The 25,947-nt window shown below is 35.2% G+C and overlaps 1 protein-coding gene across 1 annotated transcript in view; it reads right to left on the bottom strand.

Moving 5' to 3' along the window:
* gpc6a (glypican 6a) overlaps positions 1–25,947 on the bottom strand; it is a 337,751-nt gene that overhangs the window by 38,587 nt on the left and 273,217 nt on the right. Inside the window, exons 5-6 of the mRNA XM_088913348.1 lie at positions 10,749–10,879; positions 7,021–7,164 (exon numbers count right to left, since the gene is read on the bottom strand). Of these exons, the coding sequence (XP_088769474.1) occupies positions 7,021–7,164; positions 10,749–10,879 (275 nt within the window). The remainder of the gene's footprint in view (positions 1–7,020; positions 7,165–10,748; positions 10,880–25,947) is intronic.

Here is a 25,947-nt window from a genome sequence, read left to right as displayed (position 1 = left end):
AAGGAAGAAAAGAAAGAGGAAGATGAAAGTGAGAACCCAGAACAAATCATATAAGGAGACTGAATAAATTACAAGAGAATCGACCTTTGTCCAACCTGAGACAGTTCTTAAGGATGAGCATTTTAATTTAGTGGAAGAATAGAAATATAACTACTGTACAAAGAAATTCAGCCATCTGAGATTTAAAGGGAACCCCAGATCTGCAAGATAGAATTTTTAGCTGTATTAAGACCAGCTGGTAAAAGACATCACACATGAAGGCTGACAGCAATCAGGGAATTGTCATTGAGTAGGTGCAGTATGAGACTGATTTGTATGGCCACAGTCAGAAGTGCTCTATCACAGTTTCATTCCCAAAATATATTTAAACCCTGAGCACACCTGTGACAGAAAGCAACAGAAGCAATTCTCATCTAGAACTGACTGTATGGTGTTGCACAGATGAACTTGTTTAAAATGTACCGATGGTGTCAAGACATTTTCTGAAAAAGAAAAAATACTTCTGAAAACCTGAGCCCCCATAGGACTATCATCCAGACTATCTAGTTTTCTGTCCCATATATAAGTGTCTGGGACTGAAGTAGGTTTTATATGAAAGATCTTTTACAGGGATGAGACGAGAACCCTTTCTAGAACATTTGAAAACAATGAATTCATCCGCTAAATGAAAAGAAAGGGCAGCATCCCAAAACATGTGTGAAGGGATGAGAGAAGTCTGATATACTGTACATAAAACATCTCAGGAATTTAAGGAAATTAGTAGATTTCCTTAAACATGTTAAAATATGCATTGTCTATTGTAGTTACAAATGTCACTGATGTACAGTATGTACATTATGAGAGAATCATGGTAGACCAGAGAATTTTGAATGTCCCTGTATGATAACCTGGGGCACTACACTGTCATTTGGATGAGATGATAAACGGAGTTTCTGACTTGATCATTAAAGGTCCCATAGCAACATTTGAAATAACAGCATGCTAACCCTACAGTTCCAGTTAAATTCTGCTTTGGGATTGTTGGCAATTTGGCCCACCTAAATAAATAAATCTACCCTTTAATTCTATTAGTAAAGTGATTTCTCATGTATCCACCTGATCTGCTCTCATGCATCACTAAGGTGTTCTGCAATTCAGTGGTGGATAAAATGGGTTTCTTTCCTCCTATATGCAAAACACATAGGAAACTTTACAGCTATAATTAATTATATTCTAGGAATTCAGCTCTAATACTGGTGAGTTTTTAATTTAATTTGTAAAGCAATTTTTAATGTTTAACCTTATTGTCTTGAAGGTTACAGAACTCCAACTATTTAATTGCAATTTCTAATTTCTAATCAAACCAAAGCAACTGAAGATCCCCCTAATAAAGCTCTTAATCTCTTATCATAGAGATTAAGGGTTAGTTTCAAAAATGTAATTTTGTCTTTAACAAATTTTAGATATTTTGTAAGAAGACTTCATTCTGTAATAAGAAAAAATCTACTGTATATACAACCATTTAAAACAACTAATTTCTCAAACCAAATCTTTTTTTTAATGTATTGCTCATTAATGAACAATACATTTATATAGTGTTTGTTCAGATATCTATGAGCACCAGGAAATTTGTGATAGGTATTTTAATATAAAGCAATCTGGCTTTTATTATAATGTAATACAGTACATCTAAACATTCAGTTCAATTAATTGATTAATTCAAGACTTGTGCTTTCCAGGACATAATATTACAATTGACTAGGCAACAAAAACTGCTGAGATGCATGGCATTGTGCAAGCATACTGTACCACAGAACTCATTGCCAGAACAAGACACTTTTAGTTCAATAGTTTATTCCAGGATACATAACTTATTAGTCCCAAAAAATAAAAAAAGAATAGGAAAGAAGGATAGATCAAAAGTAGGCTGAACCCTTGGTAATAATACCATTATGGTGTTGTGAGATACACGTATATGATATATGATTCCCTGCAGATTGAGATATCAAAAAAAAAAAACTAAGCAATGAGAAAGGAAAAAAGGGGGATGTAGGAGATTGTTTACTGCCTTAAATAATGGACTAGATGAGGTGAAACATTTATGCAACGGTGAGATCTTTGCATTTGTGACTCAAATTGTTTTGTTACTGTTACTGGAGGATAAGTAAGATGAATAGTATATTGTAGATATTTTTCGTTGCCAAGTAATGTGGAATCCTATGATTTCCAAATTTCTATGTGGGAGCAAAGGATTTTTGATTGTATGCTGTGAAAGCTGAATAACCAGGAAAACAAAAGCAAAAGGTATCTGCCAGGTTGAAGATTTTCTGTATGCTTGGAGAATTGTTTCTTACTGTATGTATACAGAACATCGGAGAACTATGAATGTATAGGATTTGTTCTTATTTAGATCGGAGTCATAAATCCTGTGGTCTTTTACTCTTACTAAGATGTGCAGATATCTGAAGATACAGAAGAGATTCCTGGCTTAAGTTGATGGCATCATCCTCTTCAACCCCTACAAGTAACCCAATGATGCTAGAGTCTACAATTTTTGTCTTCTATCATGGTCATTTTGTTAGCATTGAAGCCTCGTTTTCGTTTCTGTCCTTCCTGAAGTCTGCCTTTCTATAACTCAAATAATATCAATTTTACTATCATGCTATTATGACTGATGAGATTACAGATGTAATTTTATCCTCCAGCCATTGAAGATGTGGCATTATGCTTATTAAGGGGGCCAAAGCAGTTTTAACTTCAGCAATGAGGTCTTTTTTTAAGGATTGTTTAATATAGAAACAATTGAAACCCAGGGGCATCAGAGAAATTCAAAGTCTACAGGTTATCTAGACACATATTTTATGGAGTATAAGTTTTTGTTAAGCTCTATTAGCCTGCTTTAATTTGTTTCAGGGAGGTTTTGGGAAAGGAGAAGGTGGTCCCTAGTTCATAAAGTGTTTTTGACATATGTGGAAATAATACAGCTGTTGGACTATGAAGGACTTACACTAATGGGTGACATTCCTACTCTTTTTCTTTTGTTCCTCCATCTTTTTAAATAATTCTGAGAATCAGCATTGAGTAAAGGGTATATGAGCTATACTGTACCATCACCTTGGACAGAACAACCAGAAGATACTGCTCTGTAAGTCTTTAATATCTCTGTAAGATTTTAAGAGCCGTTGCAATAAAGATCTTAGCACTTTCCAAGATTCCACATCTAAGTTTATTTTTGCTCTTATTTTTTATTACTATTGTGTGGGGGGAATGCCTGTGTGCTCCAGAAATAAGATACACCAAATATGATTATCTTTCTATGAAATAAATACTATGAGGATGAAAGGTTTTTTTTGCTCTCTCAGAGAACAGGAAACCTGTAAATTCATAATCAACATGCCAATAAAACGTACCAGAGGTTGGATTGCAACAAAATGCCAGAATGTTTAGGGATAACTTCAGATATATCATATAAATACACGATCTTCTCTATATCACTATATTGTATGTATATTATTTAGCCTACTTAGAGAAAGTATTCTGTGAAATATACATAATTGCAGTCCTGTAAATGAAGGTACACAGTCTAGTGCACAACCTACAGGATCAATGGTATTTCTTTGCATTTGTAGAGAAAAGATAAAGTAAATCATAATGTCAAATATTTTATAAACACTCATTATAATTAGTTACTAAGCTCTCTGGCCTTATTCCCATTTATTTATTAATGAACTCTCACATATCTCCAGTAGCTCTTTTATCTGATTGTTGTACACTTAAATCTTAAGAGTATAATATATTTGGATAATGTAAAAAAGGGAGATGAACATAAAAAACACAACCAATGAATATTGTGGCCTAATAAAAAATATATCACAGCTTTCTTTATCTTTGTATTTTTTCCAAGTTATTACCATCTGAAAACACCCCTGGAGTAAAAGGCTTCTGCACTCACTATATCACTTTCAAATACCATCTGTGCAGTTGTTTGTAATTTACCCAGCGCAAAGGAATTCACCTTGATACATCACAAAATGACTATTCCAAAGACACTGGATGAAGATGCTGTAAAAAGAAAGCTATGACAACCAAAAGGAAAATGGCATGGGTTGAGTGAGTAAAAACATGTGTGCTTACGCTGTGTTGCATTGTCTTCCAGACACTCCTCTGGAAAGCAGCATAAAACAGAAAAAGGAAGGATTTCATTGAAAAAGTAGGAACAGTGGAGAAGGAAAAGAAAAACATATCTTTAGAGTAACAGACAGAGTTCTTCAATTACAAAGAAATCGAATATCAGTCATTGCATTTGACAAATTATACTGCTCAGATAACCAGTTTCTTTCCTGATTGCAATGGCAACTTACACGATTATGTAATACCTCAGATAAAGCAATGAAAAGAGGGCTTCTTCTATCAAAGACCATTTTGATGCATTAATGCATTTAACAAAACAGTTGCTTATAAAATCTGAATAAAGAAAAAAAAACTGAAATTGTTTTAAAGAGCTCACACATTGCATATACTGTATATCTGAAGTGGCTAAAATATATTTGACCTAAAACAATTTAGGCACCATAATCCTGTGCAATAGATTGCTTGAAATGTTAAAAAAATGAAAAAGAAATACAGTAAAACATTTTTCTACCTGTTCATTAACAGAGACACAGAAGCCTAATGAAAAAATAAAGCATTTGAGACTTACAGTATATACTATCTCATTTTGTTTTGTTTGAGGTTGATCTGTAACCTCAGAACCTGTTTTTATGTTACTATAAATTGTGATTGCTATAGTATTGTAAGAATTAGGCTTTATCGTACTTTACTGATTATTAATATATAGGTAGTGGACATAAAAATGGAAACACTTGGGTAAAAGAGGGACACTGGGCATGTTGAATACATAGTCTTCTACACAGGTGTGGATCGTGCATTAATTAAGCAAGTATCATCCCAACATGCTTCAGGTCAGATACTGTATGTTGTACAGGCTTGGCTGCCTATGACTAGCATGGCTGCAATAGGAGACCTCAGTGAGTTTGAAAGAGTTTATTGTTGTGGTATTTGGCAGGAGCTTCAGTGACTTAGACACTGTAGATATTTGATGAGCAGCAGTGTCTAAGGTGATGTTAGTAAGGAAGTGAGAGGGATAGACATCAACAGCAAAAGACAAGTGTTGGTAGAAGCACATACTCAAGAATTGTGATATCTCTGAATTAATTTGAATAATGAATTAATACATTTAAAACTAGCGTGCAACTAGCCATTGAGAACCCCTTATAGCAGGATAAATAGTCAAGTATTCAAGTTGCAGGGCACAAACTGCTCATCATGCCTGACAATTCACATTTTCAAGTAGATCGGTACAAAGAGCACAAACAGAACAGTGCAAAAATGTAATAAGATTTTATGAATTATTGTTTCTTGACAGACAAGTAAACATGTACTGTAGCTCCAACCTAAAGAATTTTACATTCTTGAGTGCTTGGTTCCAACAGAGTTCTGGTGGTTCCATAATGAAGTAGGGCCCATTTTTCTGACATTAGTCAATGCTAATCGCTTCTCAGATGAGTGAACATCTTCACCCTATGTTGCAGCATTTTTTTCCTGCAGGGAGGAAAGTCCTCCAGGATGAAAATGCCCCATCCATGGAGCATGTATGGTTGCCCAGTGGTTTGATGAGCATGACACTGATGTTATCCATATTTCATGGCCTTCTCAGTCACCAGATCTGAACCCAATTGAACATTTATAGGATATTCTGCAACTATTTTTCATATGGATGTATTGTGCCATATTTCTCCTAAATAATTCAAAATGCAGGTAAATTTTGTATTAGGAAATACTGTATGTATTTGTTGGACCAATGTCGCGCCAAGTGACTTTATGGTGGTGTTTTCAATTTTATGTCCATTACCTGTACATATTGTATATATTTAAATAGATATACTTTTATAAACACATACAGTATACTTTATATATTTGTATACTGTATATGTGTGTTCTTTTATAATACAAAGAAAATATATATTAACATAAAGAATGATATTTTATATCATTCCAGTTTGGCATACAGCAACAGTGGGAACTAGAATTCTAGAAATATGAATTGTTACATTATATATGTTATAATAGATAAAACATTATATATGTTATAATATACATTATATATTTCTACTTAAATCATCTAGAAAAAGTGTTTCACTGAAGGAATGAAAAAACACACTTTTAGTCATTGTACAATACTACACTTGTCAATCATTTAATGAAAACTACACTACAGATTTCTGCCTGTTTAGCTAAATATGTAGGATCAGTGTGCATGTTATGTACTCAGTACATTTTTTCATCAACCAAATGTGCTTTAAATTGCCCGTGTTAGTTGTTTGAAATCATTGGTTTTGTAATGCAACCCAAAGAGAGTAATGCTCTGTAAAGCTGAAGTGCCTATTAAATATTTAGTGCTTAAAAAGTACTGTGGGTAAACCTACTTCTTTAAGCTCTGTTAAGAAGCTGGTAATTTATTTATTTAGCTCATTTTATAAATTGTAAAAGAAAACAAAACATGTACTTCCCTTATGTCAGATATAAGTCCTAAAAAGAGACGCAGTAATGTAAATTACTATTGTTTTTTTCTTCTTAAATAGCTGTGAAACCAAAAAAAAAAACAACAACAATATAATAATGAGTTTCATAAGCTGTAGTGTAAATTGCTTGGTAATGTGTTACACTATTTTATATAATTTTCAAAAGTAGGAACACTCACAAAAAAACCTCATTTTTCAAATGTGAGTTCTTACTTTTCAGGGTATCAAGGACTGACAGTCTGATAGCACACAGAAATCAAAAGCCAAGCGTGACCAGAAGATGTGTACAAAGAATTAATTTAACAGCTCTGGAAGGTTAAGTCTGTAGATCACAAGCTTTAATCAAGAGGGATTTCTTGTCAACCGAAGCACGGAAAGACATCCAGGAGACTAATAATGTTTACACTGAGACAAGATTATTTCAGATGGCTCACACCGACAGTCATGCCCATGTGCTTACCAGTCTGTCAAGGCTCGTTCCGGCAGCTGTGGTGGGCCTTTCTTCAGGACTGTACGGCCTGAAACGAGGATTGAAAACCTCTGGGACACCACGAGTTGATCTGCCTAAACCAGATGGTTTGGGCTGCCCACATCCTTGAAAAACCTACAATTACATAAATAAATAAATGAAATTACATACATCCTAAATTAACCATATATCACTGCTATAAAACTAGTTATCTAATTCTACCAAGAGCATGATATTTCTGAAAAAATAATAATCAAACAATGTACGGTAGTTAAGTTTTTTTCAACTTTAGTGTATGTCAGCATTTCTCATATTAGTAGGCTTTGGACAGTGTTCTTGGCAAGCGCATGCATATACAAAAAAAAATTCAATTTTGGGCATCACCACTGAAGAAATTTGAGTAATGAAGACTTTTTTAAACTGCATATACAGAAAATGAAAATGAGATGTTACTGACAAAGGAAGACTTTTTCTATGCATTGGTCATACTTAAATCATAAAGTATGGGGGGAAATAACTCCCTCTATTGCATTTGCAGGCACTTTGTGTTGTGTTTGACGTAAAATATTGATTTTTATCTTATTCTTTTCAGCATGCATATTTATTGCCTTATTGGACTTGGACGCTGACACAGCAGCCTTTGATTTTACTCCAAATACAGCACATTTTCTACAGTGTGATAGCACAGAAATAAGAACCTGCCTTCTGAGTAAGAAGAACAAAAGTTGAGTTTTTACATAGAAAACAATGTGATTCCAGAACACAAAGTTAAATAGCAAAACATAAACAATGATACAACATTATAAATGAATAGAAAACTGTAAGATTCTTTGACAGAATCCATTGTGCAATTTTTTAATTGTAATACAGTATACAGAAATCTGTGTTGTAATACAGTAATAAGGAATACGTTACTTTATAAGGCTGTAAAATGCAATTAAACACATTTTATTAAGTTGTGAATGCATACGAAAGGTTATATATTAAGTACCGGCATTATTTTACTTTTGTATGGAATTTTTGGTGTGTTGGTTATGATCAGTCATTAAATTTCTGTGTGCAGTGGCATTTTGATAAAAGTGCAGAAAATAATTTGGCTCTTTATTGCTATGTACAGTTGATTGAAATGGCATTAATGTCATGATTCACTCACTAGTACTGTAAATCTGCTCTAAACCTAACATTTGAACAAGAAACAAAAAAGAAAATATATTCTAAATATTCAAAATGACAGGGATATTTCTGTTTTGGTATGTACACAATTCTATACTGTACAAAACCAGTATGTATGCACTGTATAGGTTTTCATATTAGAACTCAAAATTGTATGATACATTTAAGAACACATACTGTATAAAATAAGGGTTTTTTAATGGAGATTTCAACTTTCCTCATATACTAGCTAGTCTTTTAAATCAAAACACAACTTCAGAGAAATAGGACAGGATACTGTAGATGAATCAAATAGAATAGGACAGGATAAATAGAATCAGTACAGAAAAGCAGGAAAAAGTTTAAGAAGATTCTGGTACAGAACAGATATATTACACAAGTAGAGAAATCAAAAGCTAGAAAGCATTAATGATTTAATAAATCAATGAATAAACATAAAAGGAGAAAAAAAGCAATCTATAAAATGAGCAAAAATTAACACAATGCAGTGTGAAGCCATGTATATTATTAGAAACACCATTTATTTCCATATTCACTTCCCTCATGCCCCAAGGACATTTATTGTATGTAAATACACAAACACAATATCCATTGTTCAAAACCTTCTGAGTAAGGCAATCAAGATTGAAGTGTAAACACTGCTAACCTCAACTGAAACACAGTTGTCCTTATGAAACATTGCTGTTTCACAATAGTTCAGAAATACCATCTTAAATAAATGAGGACTGAGAGTTTGTATACGTGGAGCAAACAATATATATACACAAGTCATAACTGAGGAATTGTTAAGTGATATTGATGATGTTGCTGCTATTGGAGTTTATATTTTAAACAGTGAGCCTAACCTTAAGAGATTACAGATTGGACTGCATGTAGTTTCTTCCAAATAGTATCTAAAACAGAACAAGAAAAGGTTTGACTCCTGTCTTTGGTAGTGTCTGTTATCTTGATGATGATTGAGTGCTATACAGATATTTGTGCAATACATGACAAACGTTATCTTACTTTGTTGACCTCATATTTTGCACACCAATAATATAACAATATAAATTCTCAGATAATACAACAATAGAAATTGATACAATATACTTTACAGACACTGCAATAAATACAGATTAGACTAAACCTTGTCTCAGGAGTTTTGAAGGTGCATTACATAATTTCATAATGGGGTTTTTTTAATGAGTAAGCTTTGCTAAATTTCCATCTAGACAAGAAGCATTGAGTGTTAATTGGATTTCAAAGGGAGGTACAGTATCGCACTGCAAAATAAATACCAAAATACTGATATATAAAATAACAGGCCAAAATAAATACCAGAAATGCAAATGTTACAATACCGCATAAAAACTGCCTAGTTTTTCAATAATAATTGGTTTACTGTATGTTTCTATAGTATTTTAGTTTTTTTGGCATATGTCTTTGGCATGTGTCAACCATGATATTTGAGGATAGTGTGAGCTTAAAAATATGCTGGGTGATATTATTTACTGAATGATGAATTTATCATAATGCGGGAAAATGCACAAGAATCTTCAGAAGCTTTACATTTAATCCTTTTTTTTTGTTAAATTAAAATGTCATTTTATGAGAAGCACTAAACTGAAATAAACCAACTATGGAACTACTGACCCCTAGCTCTCTGTGTGGGTTTTCAGATGAAAAGGACACTGAATGTTTAGATCTACTACTGTACTTGACAACACATTCAATTTCAATTGAAATACAAAGCAGAAAAAAATGTACTCTTGTTGTACTCTAAAAAATAGCTATGTGCTTCACTGCTTCTTTTTCAGTACTCAAGCAGCATGTGCTTAAAAAACAGGCCATCACTAAGAAGAAATCACATTCTACACTCACAAATATTCAAAGAGTTTTGAATGAGAAATCCTAAGTTACATTTTCACTTCAACATCTGTACCTACTGTACTGTACCTACAATATTAAAGATAAAGTAATAATATGGTATGTGATTATTTAAATAGTAAGTAAAGCTTACATTAAATACTACTAAATGCCACTAAGACTATTTGCTCCAAATGCCACTAAGACTCCAAGGCTAACATGTACAGTTTGTATCTCAGAAAGCCATGATAAATCTGTGCCTGTTTATCTACACAACTACAGTACATACAGTACCAGAAATGGAAAATTCAGGTTGTTATTTACATTCATGTCTAACAGAAGGTCAAAAACAGTAAGTAATTGTGCTGTCATATATCAAAATTAAGCTGAAATCATACATGATTGATTTGAATTGAATGATAAAAAACATGAACGACATTCCAATTAGCTTACCAAATATTCATGCTTTCCAGTTTAGTATATGGCTAAATTTTGTGCCTTCACCTGATGTGTAAATATGGTAAAATATTTTTTTGGGTATTTACAGTAATTGTGAATATGCCACATTTCTAAACTGTTAAGAAGAAATAAATAAACAGTTCACTCGATTAAACAAGCAAACTAAGGCAGGTACTCACTGGAATGCAATCCAGTTTAATATAAAAATCAAAGTTTCACATAAACTTGTGAATGGTGTGTACCTTTGATGAGACTTGTACACTGTTGTCCTGCATATTCATGATGGCTTCTGAAATCTTGACATCAATTGGCTCCATGACAGACTCAATATTGAATGGTCCCTCCAACCTTTCTGCTACCAGCAACATAGCATCTGTCATAAATGAAAAGGAGACATTCCATAAGGACTAGGACAAAACATAAACTAAAAAAATACACAAGTATACCAGAACAGCAAGTCGCCATGTCCAGACTGTCAGAAGAATAAGACCTTACAAGAGGGATGCGCGGGAGAATATGAAATATTGAAAACTATCTGCTTCCATGAATGTAGCTGTCACAATGTCACTTTTTTTCTTTTTTTTTCCAGGAATTAGGCTGAATTTTGTGTTGTCTTGTGTTAGCCTCCAATATTGTCAAAATAATTCATGTCCTGGTCATTTCTTCTGACACTCAGTCAGAGAAATGTTTTCTAGATCACGTACTGTACACTCAAATTTTGCCAAAGGCCAGACAATAGAATATAATCTTTGGGGTGCCTGGCAGAATATGAAATGACATTGTTTGTGAAAGGTGAGTAAAACGTTAAAAGGTATGTCAAGAGCTCATAATGAAAATCTGTTCTCTTTGACCTCTGTGATCCAAATCCCCAGGACTCATGATGGATTACAAATAACATAGAAGCAAAGGGTTGGACAACACCAGGTTTAATCCTAGAATTCTGCTTGCCTTACAGAGTGATGGCTATATACTGTAGAGTTAACTTACAGGGATGTTCTGTTTACAATTAGCTTTTCTAGTGTCTCAACAGTGGGATAATCAGTCTATATAATCACTCTGTTGGGAGTTTTATAATGCTGCTAATAGTAATGCCAACACTGCCTTATAGAATGATGTAAACTGTGTATCAAGGACAAACCTCCACTTCAGGCATTGCTAAAGCCTTTCAACACCCCATTATTAACACATGCTGTTAAAAGTGAAAACTGGGCAAAGGGTTTGAAAATTATCCTTATCGAGTCAAAGTACTGTAAGTTTCAAAATGAATTTTCAGACAGTTCCCTGCCATTTTTGTTTTTTCTCTCACTCTTAAACATATTCACTAATTGATACTCCAATTCTAAAAAGTGCTTTCAAGTAATGAATGTAGTTGAGATAGTTTTGTTTTGTGCCCTAGTGGATGAAACTCTTTACTCACCAACTATGTATAAAACACTAATCTCAGTTGAACTACTTTTTAAATTAGATCAAAATATTTTTTGTTAAAATTAATTTGATGTCCCTTTACAGACTTACAGACTACAAAACAGCCACCTGATACACATTTCATTCTTTGGACTCCACTCTTCACTAATACCTTGTTATTCAGAAATACATCTGTGGTTCTAATGTTTCCAATCTTGTTATCTGGCCATTACAGAAGTGATGAAAAAAACAGGTTGAATGTTTTTTATAATGCCACTCAGACAGCTGTGTGCACATTCTGAATGAATTTCTGAATGAAATGCTGGTCCTTGCAGAAAGAATATTTTGGAGAAAAGAATGTGTCAAATACTATCAACTCTATGGTCTGTTCAAGCAAAAGAAAAGGGGTATGTGTTTTGGTGATCGCTCTAAAATTATCTTCTGCAATACTTGTTGTTAATATGGTAATTTTAGTGCATGATTCACAGGTTACTGAAGTGAATTTCAGAAAGATATTTAAAAGAGTCTTTGGTCTTTATTATCAGTATGCTTTTTTGATCAATGCCTTAGTCATTGTGCTGCATGAGGTTATGAATTAAGAATGTCTTTCCTAATTGACTCTGAAATTATAAGAAAATACCTTGTTCATCATTGCATAAAGAGGTGAACTGGGCATATGAAAATGAAATAAGCTCATTATCACAACAGATGATTTTCGTAACAGCCCTGCTTCCAGGAGGAGTTTTAATTTAAATATAAATCAACCTCAGAACCAGTGGCATTGACCAGGCATTTAACAAAATGCTAAGTGCTGTGTAGACAAATTATTATCCCATTTTAGAAAAATTTCACCTGGGTATTCAGCTAGTGCTGTAAAACACATTATCCCAGCACATTTCAGATGTCCTGAACAAGACAAATGAGCCTCTCATATTACCGAATCAAGATTTAAGTGTATGTCAAAATCTTATTTGGCTCAGCTTCAAGAAGTATTTATTTCAAGATCTCCATAACATTTTAAAAAAGCACCATAAAAACCCATATATTAGCTGACTAGGTGGGCATCAACAAGAATAAGTCAAGCAATTTTATATGTACCTATCTACTCATCTATCCATCTATTTTCTTCAACTCTGAAAGGCCTGTGCGTAAATCTTTTATTTGCCTGTAGATTGGACTTTTCTCTAGCAAAAACAAAATACCTCACATAAAAAGCAACAAAATATTGATTGATTACATTCCCAGTGCCATCATCTCCTGGACTGTAACCTTCACAGTAAAAAAAAAGAGTATACTGAAACAGAATTATAAAAAAAGAATCCCAAATCCAAAGAACTAATGAATTATGTGGAAACATCAACTTCTAAACCTATTCCAAGATCCACTTTTTTACACAATGTCTCATATTCCTCAATCCATTCCTTTTTATTTCTAATTTAATTACTTGCATTTCATTAAAAATACAAGTTTCCTCACCCATTTTTCCTTTGTAGCTTGTAATATTGAATACTAATTTTAGTTATTTGTCTAATACTTTTATATATTTTTTTCTGACACTGAATTAAGGTATTAAGAAAATGTTACAAAATGTTGATTACAGCTTCCAGCGACAGTACAACCTGTGCTCATAGAATAAACCTAATCAAAGGATAATGCTAAGCTAATGATTGTAGGAAAAAGAAACTAAGGTCAAAATTAAACAGATACAGACATAGTTTATTGTAGCATGACTTCATGCATCATGCACAGTCTATTGCAGGCATTCATGCAGAAGGCTAATATTTATACCATGGGGATAGAAAGGGGAATTAAGCCCACACAGTTTCCTCTCATTTGCAAATGTCAAAATCTGCAACTAATCTTGTAGGTACACAACCAGAATCTGCAACTAAGAGGGGAGAAAATGCCAAGTGATACAGACTGGCAAATATCGATAGCTATTACATAGGTTTTGCACCAATGTTGAAAACAACCAGAGCATCAGAAATTTGTTTCCCTGGAGTGTTTTTTGGCTGTGTCAGAAAAAAAACAACTCAAACAGAATTGCTATATTTTGCTTGACCACAAGCCAAGAATTTTATGTATTTCTAAAATATTAAGTGCTGACTTCTGCACTTAATGGAAAATTTTTGGAGATCACTTGCATATCAAGCTGAGGATCTTGTTGTGAGTCTTACACAAAACAGTCCCATATAAAACAGTCAAATGGCAGACTGTTGGTCTTATTTTTTTTTCAAATGAATTTTTTAACTGGAACAGTCAAATGGGAACTTTTCACTATATATATATTTTCTGGAGTGTCTTAAAACTGACATGTCTGTGAGAAGCAATTTCATTCATGGGTGTGTAAAGGAACAACTGACTGTTGGTTTTAGCCAGTAGAGGGACATCCTAGAAAGAAAAGAAGAGCAGGCATTCATATAGTTGTACAGTAATAAAATAATCTAATGTAGCTAGTGTTTTATTACGCTTCTCTGCAAATAGGTACAGAACACAGGGGAAGGTGTCTAGTCTTGTGATGAGTTCAATCCTATGGGTTCAGAGAACAGTCTAGAGGTGAGACCACATTGAAACAGTTTTAGTTGAGTGAGTCACTGATAAAGCTCATTGCTCGTTGGTCAGCTTGGTGTATACAAATCGTGTATACCATATTGGTATTTCCCACCAGGTATGGAAATAGGTATAGCAAAAGGGTTTGTTAAGACAAGTTAGCTCATATGAATATAAGAAAAGTTAAAAAGGAGAGGAGGCCATTCGAACTATCCAGCCCATTTGATAATTAATAGTTAATTCAAGGATATTATCCAGCCATTTCTTAAAAGAAGCCAGAATATTGACTTAAACAACATGGATGGGGAGCTTGTTTCATACTCCCATAACCCAGTGGGTAAAGAACTGCTTCCTATTCTCAGATTTAAGTGCACATCCATTAAGTCTTCACTTGTGTCTTTTGGCTCATGTTTCATTCTGAAATTAGCTCACTCTCTAAGGAGCCACTGGTCAATTGGAAAAGGAGGTGAGAACTCTTGTAGATGGGGCAACTTCATCTGCCAGTTCAAGCTAAAACAAATCTGTTAAGATTTATATAAAAGTTGAATCTGGGCAGACCAGAATGTTACAGATTACATTACAGATTAACTAAGAGGAATGACAATTCTTTTAAACCAGGTTTAGTGTGGCCTCAAACCTGGTTGCTAGATTTTACTGGATTTTATGCGGTTAATGTGAGTATATCCTCTTTTGCCATGCTATCAGGATAACCAGATTTAGAAAACTGAACAGTATCAAAGAGCCAAAATATTATTTTAACATATTTTCTCTAACATTTTCATATATACTGTATAATTTGTTTTTTAATATGTACATCATTAGCAAGGACGTATTTAAGTTTTGGTTGAAATAGAAAATTGTTTTTTTATGTACTGTTTATTCAAAACAGCTCAAAGTATGCTGATGTTTTCCTTTGAGTAGGAAAGTATAATACTGCTGCATAGAGACATACAATATATGTTAAACTATAGAGTATAACATGTCTTAGATGAAGCTGCTAGATGTTTTTACAGTTTATACTGTAAAGCTGTCAATGGGCTTAGCCCATAATGGGCTTGTATTGGTTATTAAAAAGATATGATTGTAGATTTTATTCCCATTATAATCAAAATGTACAATTCCTAACTTAGAACAATTACAATTTAAAAACTTGTTTTCCAGATTAATGTATGTAATTTGAGTTTTCTAATTAGAAAAACTAGCCTACCTCCAAATTACAAAGATTTTGTTTCAGCATTAAAACCTGAGTATTGTAACCGTGGATACCACATACTGGATGGCATCTTTCAAATATGCATTGACTACAACAGCAATCATTAAACATTTCACAAGACGAGCACCCAACTGAATCTGAAATGACAAAAGTGCTGAAAATGAGTCTATATAAAGGTATTGACATTTAAAGATATATATTATAGACTTTACAATATAAAACATTCTTCTTAAAATGCAAAACACAGTACAAATGAACCCATAAAAGTTTATTTAAATTAAAAAACAACCTTACTAAATATAAGATTAAACCTATAAAAAATCCACGTAAACAGGTAAGTTTTAAGGTGAGATTTAAAACTGATAGATTTTGGGAAAGGTCTCTATCTTTCTCAGTTTGAAGTCTTGTCATGAGTCCAGAATCAAGCCCCAAAATGCTGGGTAATGAGCATACTAAATACACTTTATAGGGTGCTCTTTGACACAGCAGCAAATAGATTATTGCAGCAGTGAAGTCTGGATCAAACAAAAGAATTTTAACAATTTCTGTACAGCAGGCATTACAGAGCAAGATGTACAGTGCCCCCCAGAATTATTGGTCCCCTTGGTAAAGATGAGCAAAAAAGGCTATGAAAAAATAAACACGTGTCACAATTATTGGCACCTCTGCACTTAGTACTTTGTGTACCCTCCCTTTGCCAAAATAACAGCACTGAGTTTTCTTTTATAATGCTGGATGAGGTGGCAGAACACATATAAATGGACCTGAGACCATTCCTCCATACAAAATCTCTCCAGATCCTTCAGGGTCCTTGGTCCTCGCTTGTGGACTCTCCTCTTCAGCTCACCCCAAAGGGTTTTCAATGGGATCACCACTGCAAAAGCCTGATTCTGTGATCTGTGAACCATTTTTGTGCGGATCTGGAGGTATGATTTGGATCATTGTCCTGCTGGAAGACCCGACCACGACTCACTCTTAGCCTCCTGGCAGAGGCATCCAGATTTTGATCTAAAATCTCCTAACAAGATCAGTATGATCAGTACAGGACAGTACAGTATCCTAACAAGATTCCCAGGGCTTTTGGAAGAAAAACAGCCACACAACATCACAGACCCACCACCATACTTCACAGTGGGGATTAGGTTTTTTTCTGCATGACCTTGACTCTTTTTGTGCCAAACCCTCCTCTGGCGTTTGTTGCCAAAAGGCTCTATTTTTGTCTCATCTGACCATAGAACCCGGTTCCAATCAAAGTTCCAGTGATGTTTAGTGAACTCCAGGCATTTACGTTTGTGGTTTGACGATAGAAGAGGCTTTCTTCTGGCAAGCCTTCCAAATAGTTTGTTGGCATGAGGTGGCATCTAATTGTAGTTTTGGAGACTTGGTGATCCCAGGATGCAACCAACTCCTGCAATTGTCCAACTGTGATCCCTGGAGAAAGTTTTGCCTCTTGAACCATCCTCCTCACTGTGCATGGGGGCAAAATACACTTGTGTCCTCTTCCAGGCTGGTTCATCAGTGCTTCAGTTGTTTGCAACTTCTTAATTATTGCCCTAATAGTGGAGATGGGTATTTTCAGGTGTGAAGTTTTTTTTTTGTATAGCCATTGCCTGATTTATGAAGGTCAACAACCTTTGTCTCATTTCATTTGTGTATTCTCTGATCTTCACGATGTTGATGGATGACTAAGGGTGTTTGGCCTGCGTGTCACCTCATATTTATTCCCCAGTGAAACAGGAAGTCATGGACGACCACTTAAGAGTTTCTGAAGATGCAGGTGTGCTTAAAAAAAGTAAAATATGAATGGGAATATATGTCAATTAGGTTTTGTTCATAGGAATTTCTAGGGGTGCCATTAATTGTGACACATATGTTTTTGAGAAAAATGATCATTTTTTATAAGGATTTTTTTTCTTTGTAATTTTACCTTACTGAAAGGTTAGATTTCTCTCATATTTTCAGTGTAAGATCAAGCTGATAAACAACAAACACATGTTTTCATAGGCTTTTTGTGCTCATCTTTACCAAGAGTGCCAATACTTCTGGAGGGCACTGTATTTACATGTAAGTGATGTAGCTATAACAAAGACGTCTTTGTGAAAATCCTAGCATCTTAAATGTTAAACTATGTTAACTTATAAGTTAAATATTTCATTTTAATTCAAAATGTAATTTCAACAGCATTGATATCCATGCTTAGGATACTTAACAGTAAGTGTAATGAACCTGGTGAAATGGCATTTGTTTTATAAGTGATGAAATACAACAAATGTGTTGCACCTAAAGTGCAATTTGTCAGAATGGAGACAGCCACCTCCATGTCACACTTAGTGTGCAAATAAATCTAAATATTGTCACTGTATATGAAAAAATACCCAAAGACAATGATGTTTAAGTAAAGTTTAGGAGAAGCAGGAGAATGACCCAGAAATACACCTGAACCCACCTTGCTTTCTCTCAATATTATATTTCATAGTACTGAAAAGAGCACTGAGATCCTGCTGAGCTAGAATAGGGTAATACCTTAGAGGAGTAGAAAGTTCAAAGCCATTAATACATAATTAACAACCTTAATAAGAAGTATTCAGTTCCTTGTGCCTATAGAATTATTGAATAAAGAATTACTGAATAGAATTATTGAACTTATCATGAGACAGTCAATTCATTGCTGAGCTACAAAATGTTACATTTAAGAAAGATAGACCTTTAATTACTTAAGTTATTATTAACTTGGTTTGTCTTTTCTATTAGTGGTGTAGCAATTCTTAAGACTGAGTTCAAGGATATACAGTAGATTAAGTTTGTCACTGATGGACAGCAAGACACAAATATAAATTAGGAAGGTAGTGAAGTAGAAAGTAGAAAGTTTAATTTTATGAACAAATCTAAACTTATCAAAACTTTGTAAGATAACCTGGGCTGGGCTAATTAAGTGAATACCAGCAAGCACATCTTGGAGTAAAATAGCTGTGTTGAGGACTTAAAATTAAAAGTTTGATGTAAGTCAATGGCAATAACCTCTATAAATCAATGCAAAATCATTTGAGGAGCAAATACATGGGCATGTGAGGCTTGGTGCTAGCAACTGGTTAATACCTGAGAATAAAAGCCTTGGATTGTCATGATCTCTCTCTTTTAAACTGGATAAGTAACTGGACATGGCAGAGGCAATAGTACACCTATTCTCAAGCAATTTTTGCTTCCAAGCCTGAGAGCCTACAGTTAGCCTGGAGTTTCTTGCCTTACACTCAAACCTACAGCAAGCTACTGTAGGCTTAAGTAGCTTAATAGAGTGCAGCTGCACTTCATACCAAGGGAAACAGCACACATAGCATATCATATGTTTTATAGTGCCAGAAGTGTTGAGAATGGTAATCTGCATGCTATTATAGAGCAGAAATGAACCATATCAAAGGTTCACCTGTCCCTGATGTTCCCCTAGTGCCTACTGAGCAGATGCTTCAGTGAACCTGGGGATGGTCAATTGTCCTCAAGTTGTGAAAGGTAATTAATCATTTGGGACTGAATGTATCCTTTCATCCATCATCAGAAACATACTTATTCCTGGTAAGAGTTGCAGTAACCCAGCGTAGGGTGCAGAGGAGACGGAAGTGATTTGATGTTTTGTTATGATATAGACGGTTACAAATTTGATCAGTAAATTCACAGAATATTTTTATGGTTTCTAGGAGTCAATCAAAACTTAGTGATATATACATACCTTATCCAAATATCCAATTTTATTAATATAATATTAACATTTGGTCAGTACAGTAATATGAATATGAGTAAATATCAATCTGACTGTCAAACAACAAACAACTGACTAATTGCATAGTGATTACAAAAGCCAAATAATGCATGGTAAAGTAAACTGTCTCATATTTGGGTAATTCTTAGTCAACCTTGTAAAATCAATCTCAAAGCATAAACATTAATATTCATAAATGCTCAAAGAAATCAAGTAGACATTCAATTAGTGCCATGAATTAACACATTATTAAACACATACTCATTTGGAATAATATTTTACTCAAGTGTTAAAATGATCAAGTCACTGAAGTTAACAGGCATGACCATGCATTGTTTTCAGGATGAGAGTTGAAAAACCCATGGAGAGAGTGGCCATACTTTTGTAACAAGGAATGAGAAGAGTTTTGTTGCAGTTAGAATGCATGCATGGGGTATCAGGACTCTGAAACTGACTGCAAGTTATGACTTGATTGGGGAGAAAGTTTTGCCCGAGCGATTTGTAGCTTCGGCAAACATCCCACTTTATAAATGTAATGATTAGGTAAAATCAGGACTGGGAACTTCAAATGAACTTTTCTAGTTTCCAAAGACATTTTGAGCATACAATGGCGCTAGAATGTTTGTGAACCCTTTAGAATTTTCTGAATTTCTGCATAAATTTGACCAATATTTTAATCAGATCTTCATCTAAGTCATAAAAATAGATAAAGAAAACCCAATAAAACAAATAACACACAAAAGGACATACTTTTTCATTCATTTATTGATCAAAATGAGCCATATTCAATGTCTTTGTCGGAAAAAGTATGTGAACCTCTAGGATTATCAGTTCAGTTAAGGGGATAATTAGAGTCAGTAGTGTCAATCCATAGGACGACAATCAGGTGTGAGTTTGGGTGGCCCTGCCCTATTTAAAAAACAGAGCCTTCACTACCAAAGTCTGGTCTTCTCCACACAGGTTTGTGAATGCATGCCATACCTCGATCATAGGAGATTTCTGAGGACCTCAGAAAAAGAGTTGTTGATCAGGCTGCAAAAGATTACACAACGATTTCTAAAGATTTCACCAATTCACTGTCAGGCAGATAGTGTACAAATGGAGAAAATTCAACACCATTGTTAATCTCTCCAGGGGTGGTCATCCAACAAACATCACTCCAAGAGCAAAGCGTATAATATTCCGGGAGATCAAAAAGAACTCCAGGGTAATGTCTAAGGATCTGCAGACCTCTCTTGCAATGGCTAATGTCAGTGTTCATAAGTCCACCACCAGGCAAACACTGAACAAGAATAGTGTGCATGGGAGGATAGCAAGGAGGAAGCCACTACTCTCCAAGAAGAACATTGCTGCCTGTTTAAAGTTTGCTAAAGACCAACAGGATGAGCCAAAAGACTACTGGAAGAATGTTCTGTGGATGGATAAGTCAAAAATTGAACTTTTTGGCTTAAATAAGAAACATTATGTTTGGCAAAAACCAAACACAACACAACATAACACAAGGTGGTGGCAGTATCATGGTTTGGGGCTGTTTTGCTTCTACGGGACCAGGACGGCTTGCCATCATTAATAGAAGTATGAATTCTGGATTGTACCAGCAAATTCTACATGAGAATGTTAGGGTATCCGTCCGTGAACTGAAGCTCAACCGAAGGTGGGTATTTCAGCAACAATGACCCTTAACACACAAGTCAGTCTACCAATGAATGGTTGAAGCAGAAGCAATTTTTTGTTTTAGAATGGCCGAGTCAAAGTCCAATAGAAATGTTGTGGCAGGACCTGAAGCAGGGAGTTCATGCAAGAAAGCCCACCAACATCATTGAGTTGAAGCAGTTCTGTAACGAGGAATCGGCCAAAATTCCTCCAAGCCGATGTGCGGAACAGATCAACAGTTACTGTAAACATTTGGTTGAAGTCATTGCTGCTCAAAGGGGTCACACCAGTTAATAAAAGGATAGGTTCACATACTTTTTCCGACAAAGACATTTAATGTTGTTTAATGTTGTTCTTTTGATCAATAAATGAATGAAAAAGTACTGTATATCATTTTGTGTGTCATTTGTTTTATTGGGTTCTCTTTATCTATTTTTATGACTTAGATGAAGATCTGATCAAATTAAGGTCAAATTTATGCAGAAATTTAGAAATTCTAAAGGGTTCACAAACTTTCTAGCACCACTGTATCTGTTTTATGTACATTTACTTTCCTAGCTAGTTCATTCAGCTAAATTTCTTTTGACTTACTGTAGTAGTTTGGTGCCAACATCTGTGGTTGCATTCATATGAATACAGTAATTTGTTGTTAAGATGGCTCTGAGATTTGAACACAGTCCAGAGCAATAACTTTTACATTGCACTGCTATGGATGGTGGAGTGGCAAACCCACATGGAACATTCCTTATACTGAAGGTGTATCATTCTGGCCTTGTCAGTAGACCTATTACAAGTGATATCCAGTCAGGTTGTCAGTCCAGACATCCATCACTCTGGGAACTGTAGACTGAGAGCTGTCAGATTTGACTGGTGGGTGTCAGGATAGACCCAATTTATGGTGACATGGCATCATACTTTCCTAAATCCAATGTCAGAAACACTTCTAAGGAGAATTGATCAGTTCCTAGATTTATTTCCAAGGTAAGAGAAAAGTTAATATCTCAAACTAGGACATATTAGTTAAAGGCCTAGAGCCATAGCCTATTTTTGCTACAGGATTTGAAAATTAAGATTACAAGGAGACTTGATACAAAATGTATTCATATTTATTCAAAAAACCTCAAAAGCATTTACAAAGCAGTGGACTTCTTCAGAAACCATGAACATGTTGTACACAAAGTTGTAAAAGTTGTAAACAAAAATGTTGTGGGATTATGAAACTAGCTACCCAGCCATGTTGGTCACGTCAATACCCTGGTTACTTTTACAAAACAGCTAAATAACATCCTGGGATGAATAACTACTAACTACCAAACCATTTAGATGGGCCAAAGGGTCTCCTCTTGTTTGTAACCTTTCTTATTGTAACGCTTACGGCCGACAGGTACTGTGTAAGAGCCGGCGTACCAGAGCAGGTGACGTCACCGCCCTTCCCTGTGATAGCAGGACTACAGCTACTGGGCTGTAGAGAGATCTCTCTTTAGCTCACGGGGCTAGGTCGCTGCCGAGAGACGCAGAAGTCCCGGGTTCGAGCCCCGGACGGTGTGGGGCTGACCGGATGCGGCAAGGGTGCCCGCCTGAGCCCCCGTTGCGTTACATTGGTGTCAGCAGTGGGATGGGATAGCCCTTCGCTGGGGACGGCGATTTAAGCGGGGGAGAGTGTAACGCTTACGGCCGACAGGTACTGTGTAAGAGCCGGCGTACCAGAGCAGGTGATGTCACCGCCCTTCCCTGTGATAGCAGGACCACAGCTACTGGGCTGTGGAGAGATCTCTCTTTAGCTCACGGGGCTAGGTCGCTGCAGAGAGACGCGGAAGTCCCGGGTTCGAGCCCCGGACAGTGTGGGGCCGACCTGATGCGGCAAGGGCGCCCGCCTGAGCCCCCGTTGCGTTACATTGGTTGTGGTCCTGCTATCACAGGGAAGGGCGGTGACGTCACCTGCTCTGGTACGCCGGCTCTTACACAGTACCTGTCGGCCGTAAGCGTTACATTATGTTTATGCTCTTAAACTGCAAGGGGAGAAAATTCCCTGATCAGGATACCAGTGCAGCACAGGGCACACATACATGGGCCACCAAGCTGTCTAGACTGGACTTAAAAAGAATTAATTCTAAATTGTTTTAAATGTCCATGTCATTAGAGTCACCTAGGTTATAGGTTTTGAAAACTAATGAACATAAACAGCAAAAGTATGGGGTAGATATCCATTACAAATAGAGGGTTGTAAAGAAGGCTAAGAGCATTATGGAGTGTGTGGCTCAGCAGCTCCAATATGAATTCACATAACTCCCATCTGGGAGATACTCTGTGTCACCAGGTGTGATGGTAACACACTCAGGAAATGTTTCATTCCCTTACTATCAAACAATGTAAAGTAATTCTCCTGAAATACTGTTACTGTACTGTTTTCTTTGCTGGTAATATTCATTTGTCTTTGTTGAAACGATATATTCCAGGAGGCAAATAATAAATCAGACACTGAGAACCTCTGGTGATAATTGTATTGGCAATACAACAGTAATTACTTTAGTTATATTTTTCAACTATTTCTCTCTTCTTTTCATCTGCCATCTAGTAACAGGTGATTCTGGTGCTTAGCATTTTAGAACTTGATAACTTTTGCACTGAGAGGAAAAGACTTCCAAATGAACTTGGTAAATTGATGGATAATGTCACAAAACAATTTGTGTCACTGCAAATTTCCCTAAAGTTGGACAATAAGGCGGCCTTTCTTGTGAATACGAAGATAGATATTGCAATCAGTCGTAATATTACAGTCCTTGCTACTGTAAGTCACTATTACACTTGTCAAAATCTTAAAGTTTCCTGAACAGGAATTGCATCGATCTGTATAGTTTTTTTAAAACTGAAACCAATCACAGTCTACCCTGTCTCACCTTTTTAAAAATATTTTGACACATTAAAGCTTTACAAGTATAACGAACGGGACAGTTGTATTATTTTGTGTTATAAACACCACCTGGGTCTCCTCAATAACAATTTCTATTAGCAAAGGTCCAATGGTGTGACAAATATATATTCAGATTCTCATAAAAGTTTCAGTAAAGGGAAAGAAGAAAATGTCTCTAAAACCATGCAGGAAAAATAAATTGCACACACACAAGGCAACATAAAACATGTTTGTGCCATATGTTTTATTTAATTCTCTTTCCTCCTACAATTTCCAGATTTGAAAAAAAAACTTTAATGCTTTACTAAATTTAGTCCTCTTCTTTGCATGAAAATATATTATTTAGTGATTCACCAAACAAAACTACACATTATATTTTAGATTACACAATTAAATATGGGATTTCATATTTTGCCATTTAATGTTAAAAGTATAGTGACATTATATGTCACTATTATATGACATTATATGACATTATATGACATATAGTGATATCACAATTCTTAAGCATATTTGAAGAGGAAATTGTATTAAATAAAAAGAAAAACAGAGTTAATGGACATGTATTCTTTCCTCACTAAGGAGCATAAATGTTATATGCACATATTAAGTTCTTAAGTCAACATTATGAAGAAGAGTTACAGATGTAATAATATAAAGTATGATACTCAGCACAAGGACAGTCTGTACCTCTTAGCAATTTACACTTTCCAGGACCAAATCACTGTACATCATGGTTGACACGAATCAATAAAAAAAGGGATGATTCACCGATTTATTATTTTCATCCCTCCTATGTAGAAGTAAAACGATGTGTAATCAATTTGTGTTTATATGGAACCCATTATTCCAGATAGAATGGCACTATTGATCGACTAAGCCCTTGCAAATATGCGAATAAGATAGCATTTGATCTTTTTATAAAGCTTTACTTTGTCTTCCTGTAGTATGTTTTACAGATTTCTAAAAATGCAAGCATGTTTTTGTGCTATTAATATTAAGCAAAGTTAAAATAGAAAGACATATCTTTTAGATCTGCAACTGTCAATTAGTGTGTAAAACTGGGACTGATTCATTGATTGATTAGCTCTCATAGTTGAGGATAATTGTTTCCATTAACCCCTGGGTGATAGATAAAGCCAATGGAATCTACACACTCTGTGGCAGGTTGAGCTGATTTTGCTTTGAGAGACTGTGCAGTCTGGTAATGGCAAACTCTGCTCAGCAATCCTCACTTTGACATTTTTTATTTTCAAAGTGCAGGACTCATTCACATTATATTCTTCCTCCAACTGATTCAGTCAAAGGTCATAAATTCCCAGGAACTGATATGTTGTATTTCTTCAGGTGAGCTTATACCATATTATTTTTCTCCTCTGCTGCAATTGTCTTGGCTAAGTAGGGAGAAAAGGATTTTATGTAGGGATGTGGATTTCTGGGAACATGGATTCCAGCTTCCAGGTGACTTTCCCAACTAAAGGGAGATGTTGGTGAATGAGTAATACTTGTGCTGCCTGCTTGGGTGAGAACAATAAAGTTGGTACACAGTTTTACAGTATATAACCTTTTCGCAAACAAAGCTGGTTTCATGTCTATGAAGTCTCCTGTAGACCATCTGTTGAGTTTTAATTTTGATGTGACAGTCCTCAAAAGCTGCTTCCTCAGGCAGCCAAAGACCCAGATTTCAATTGATATTGATATTGATTAAAAAGATTTTCATCCAGAGATTTCTCAGTAAATATTTGATAAATTCAGCATCATCGTACTAGAGTTTGATGAAGCACTAGCACAGTTCTTTGACTGCTCTCCGGACTTCAAAGGACTCTGAAACAGATTGGTTAGTGACTATTACTGCGTAAGTATCATCATGAAGCAGGCAAAGGCTGCTGACAATCCATATTTTAGGAGGATCATCCAAAGTACTTCACATGTCACACAATCAAATGCTTTTCAAATGCT

The sequence above is a fragment of the Atractosteus spatula genome, chromosome 4 (genome assembly GCF_055471065.1).
Source record: "Atractosteus spatula isolate fAtrSpa1 chromosome 4, fAtrSpa1.hap1, whole genome shotgun sequence".
In the NCBI taxonomy this organism is placed as follows: Eukaryota; Metazoa; Chordata; class Actinopteri; order Semionotiformes; family Lepisosteidae; genus Atractosteus; species Atractosteus spatula.
Note: the sequence above shows the minus strand (reverse complement) of the source record. Positions and strands in the feature narration are given on the sequence as shown.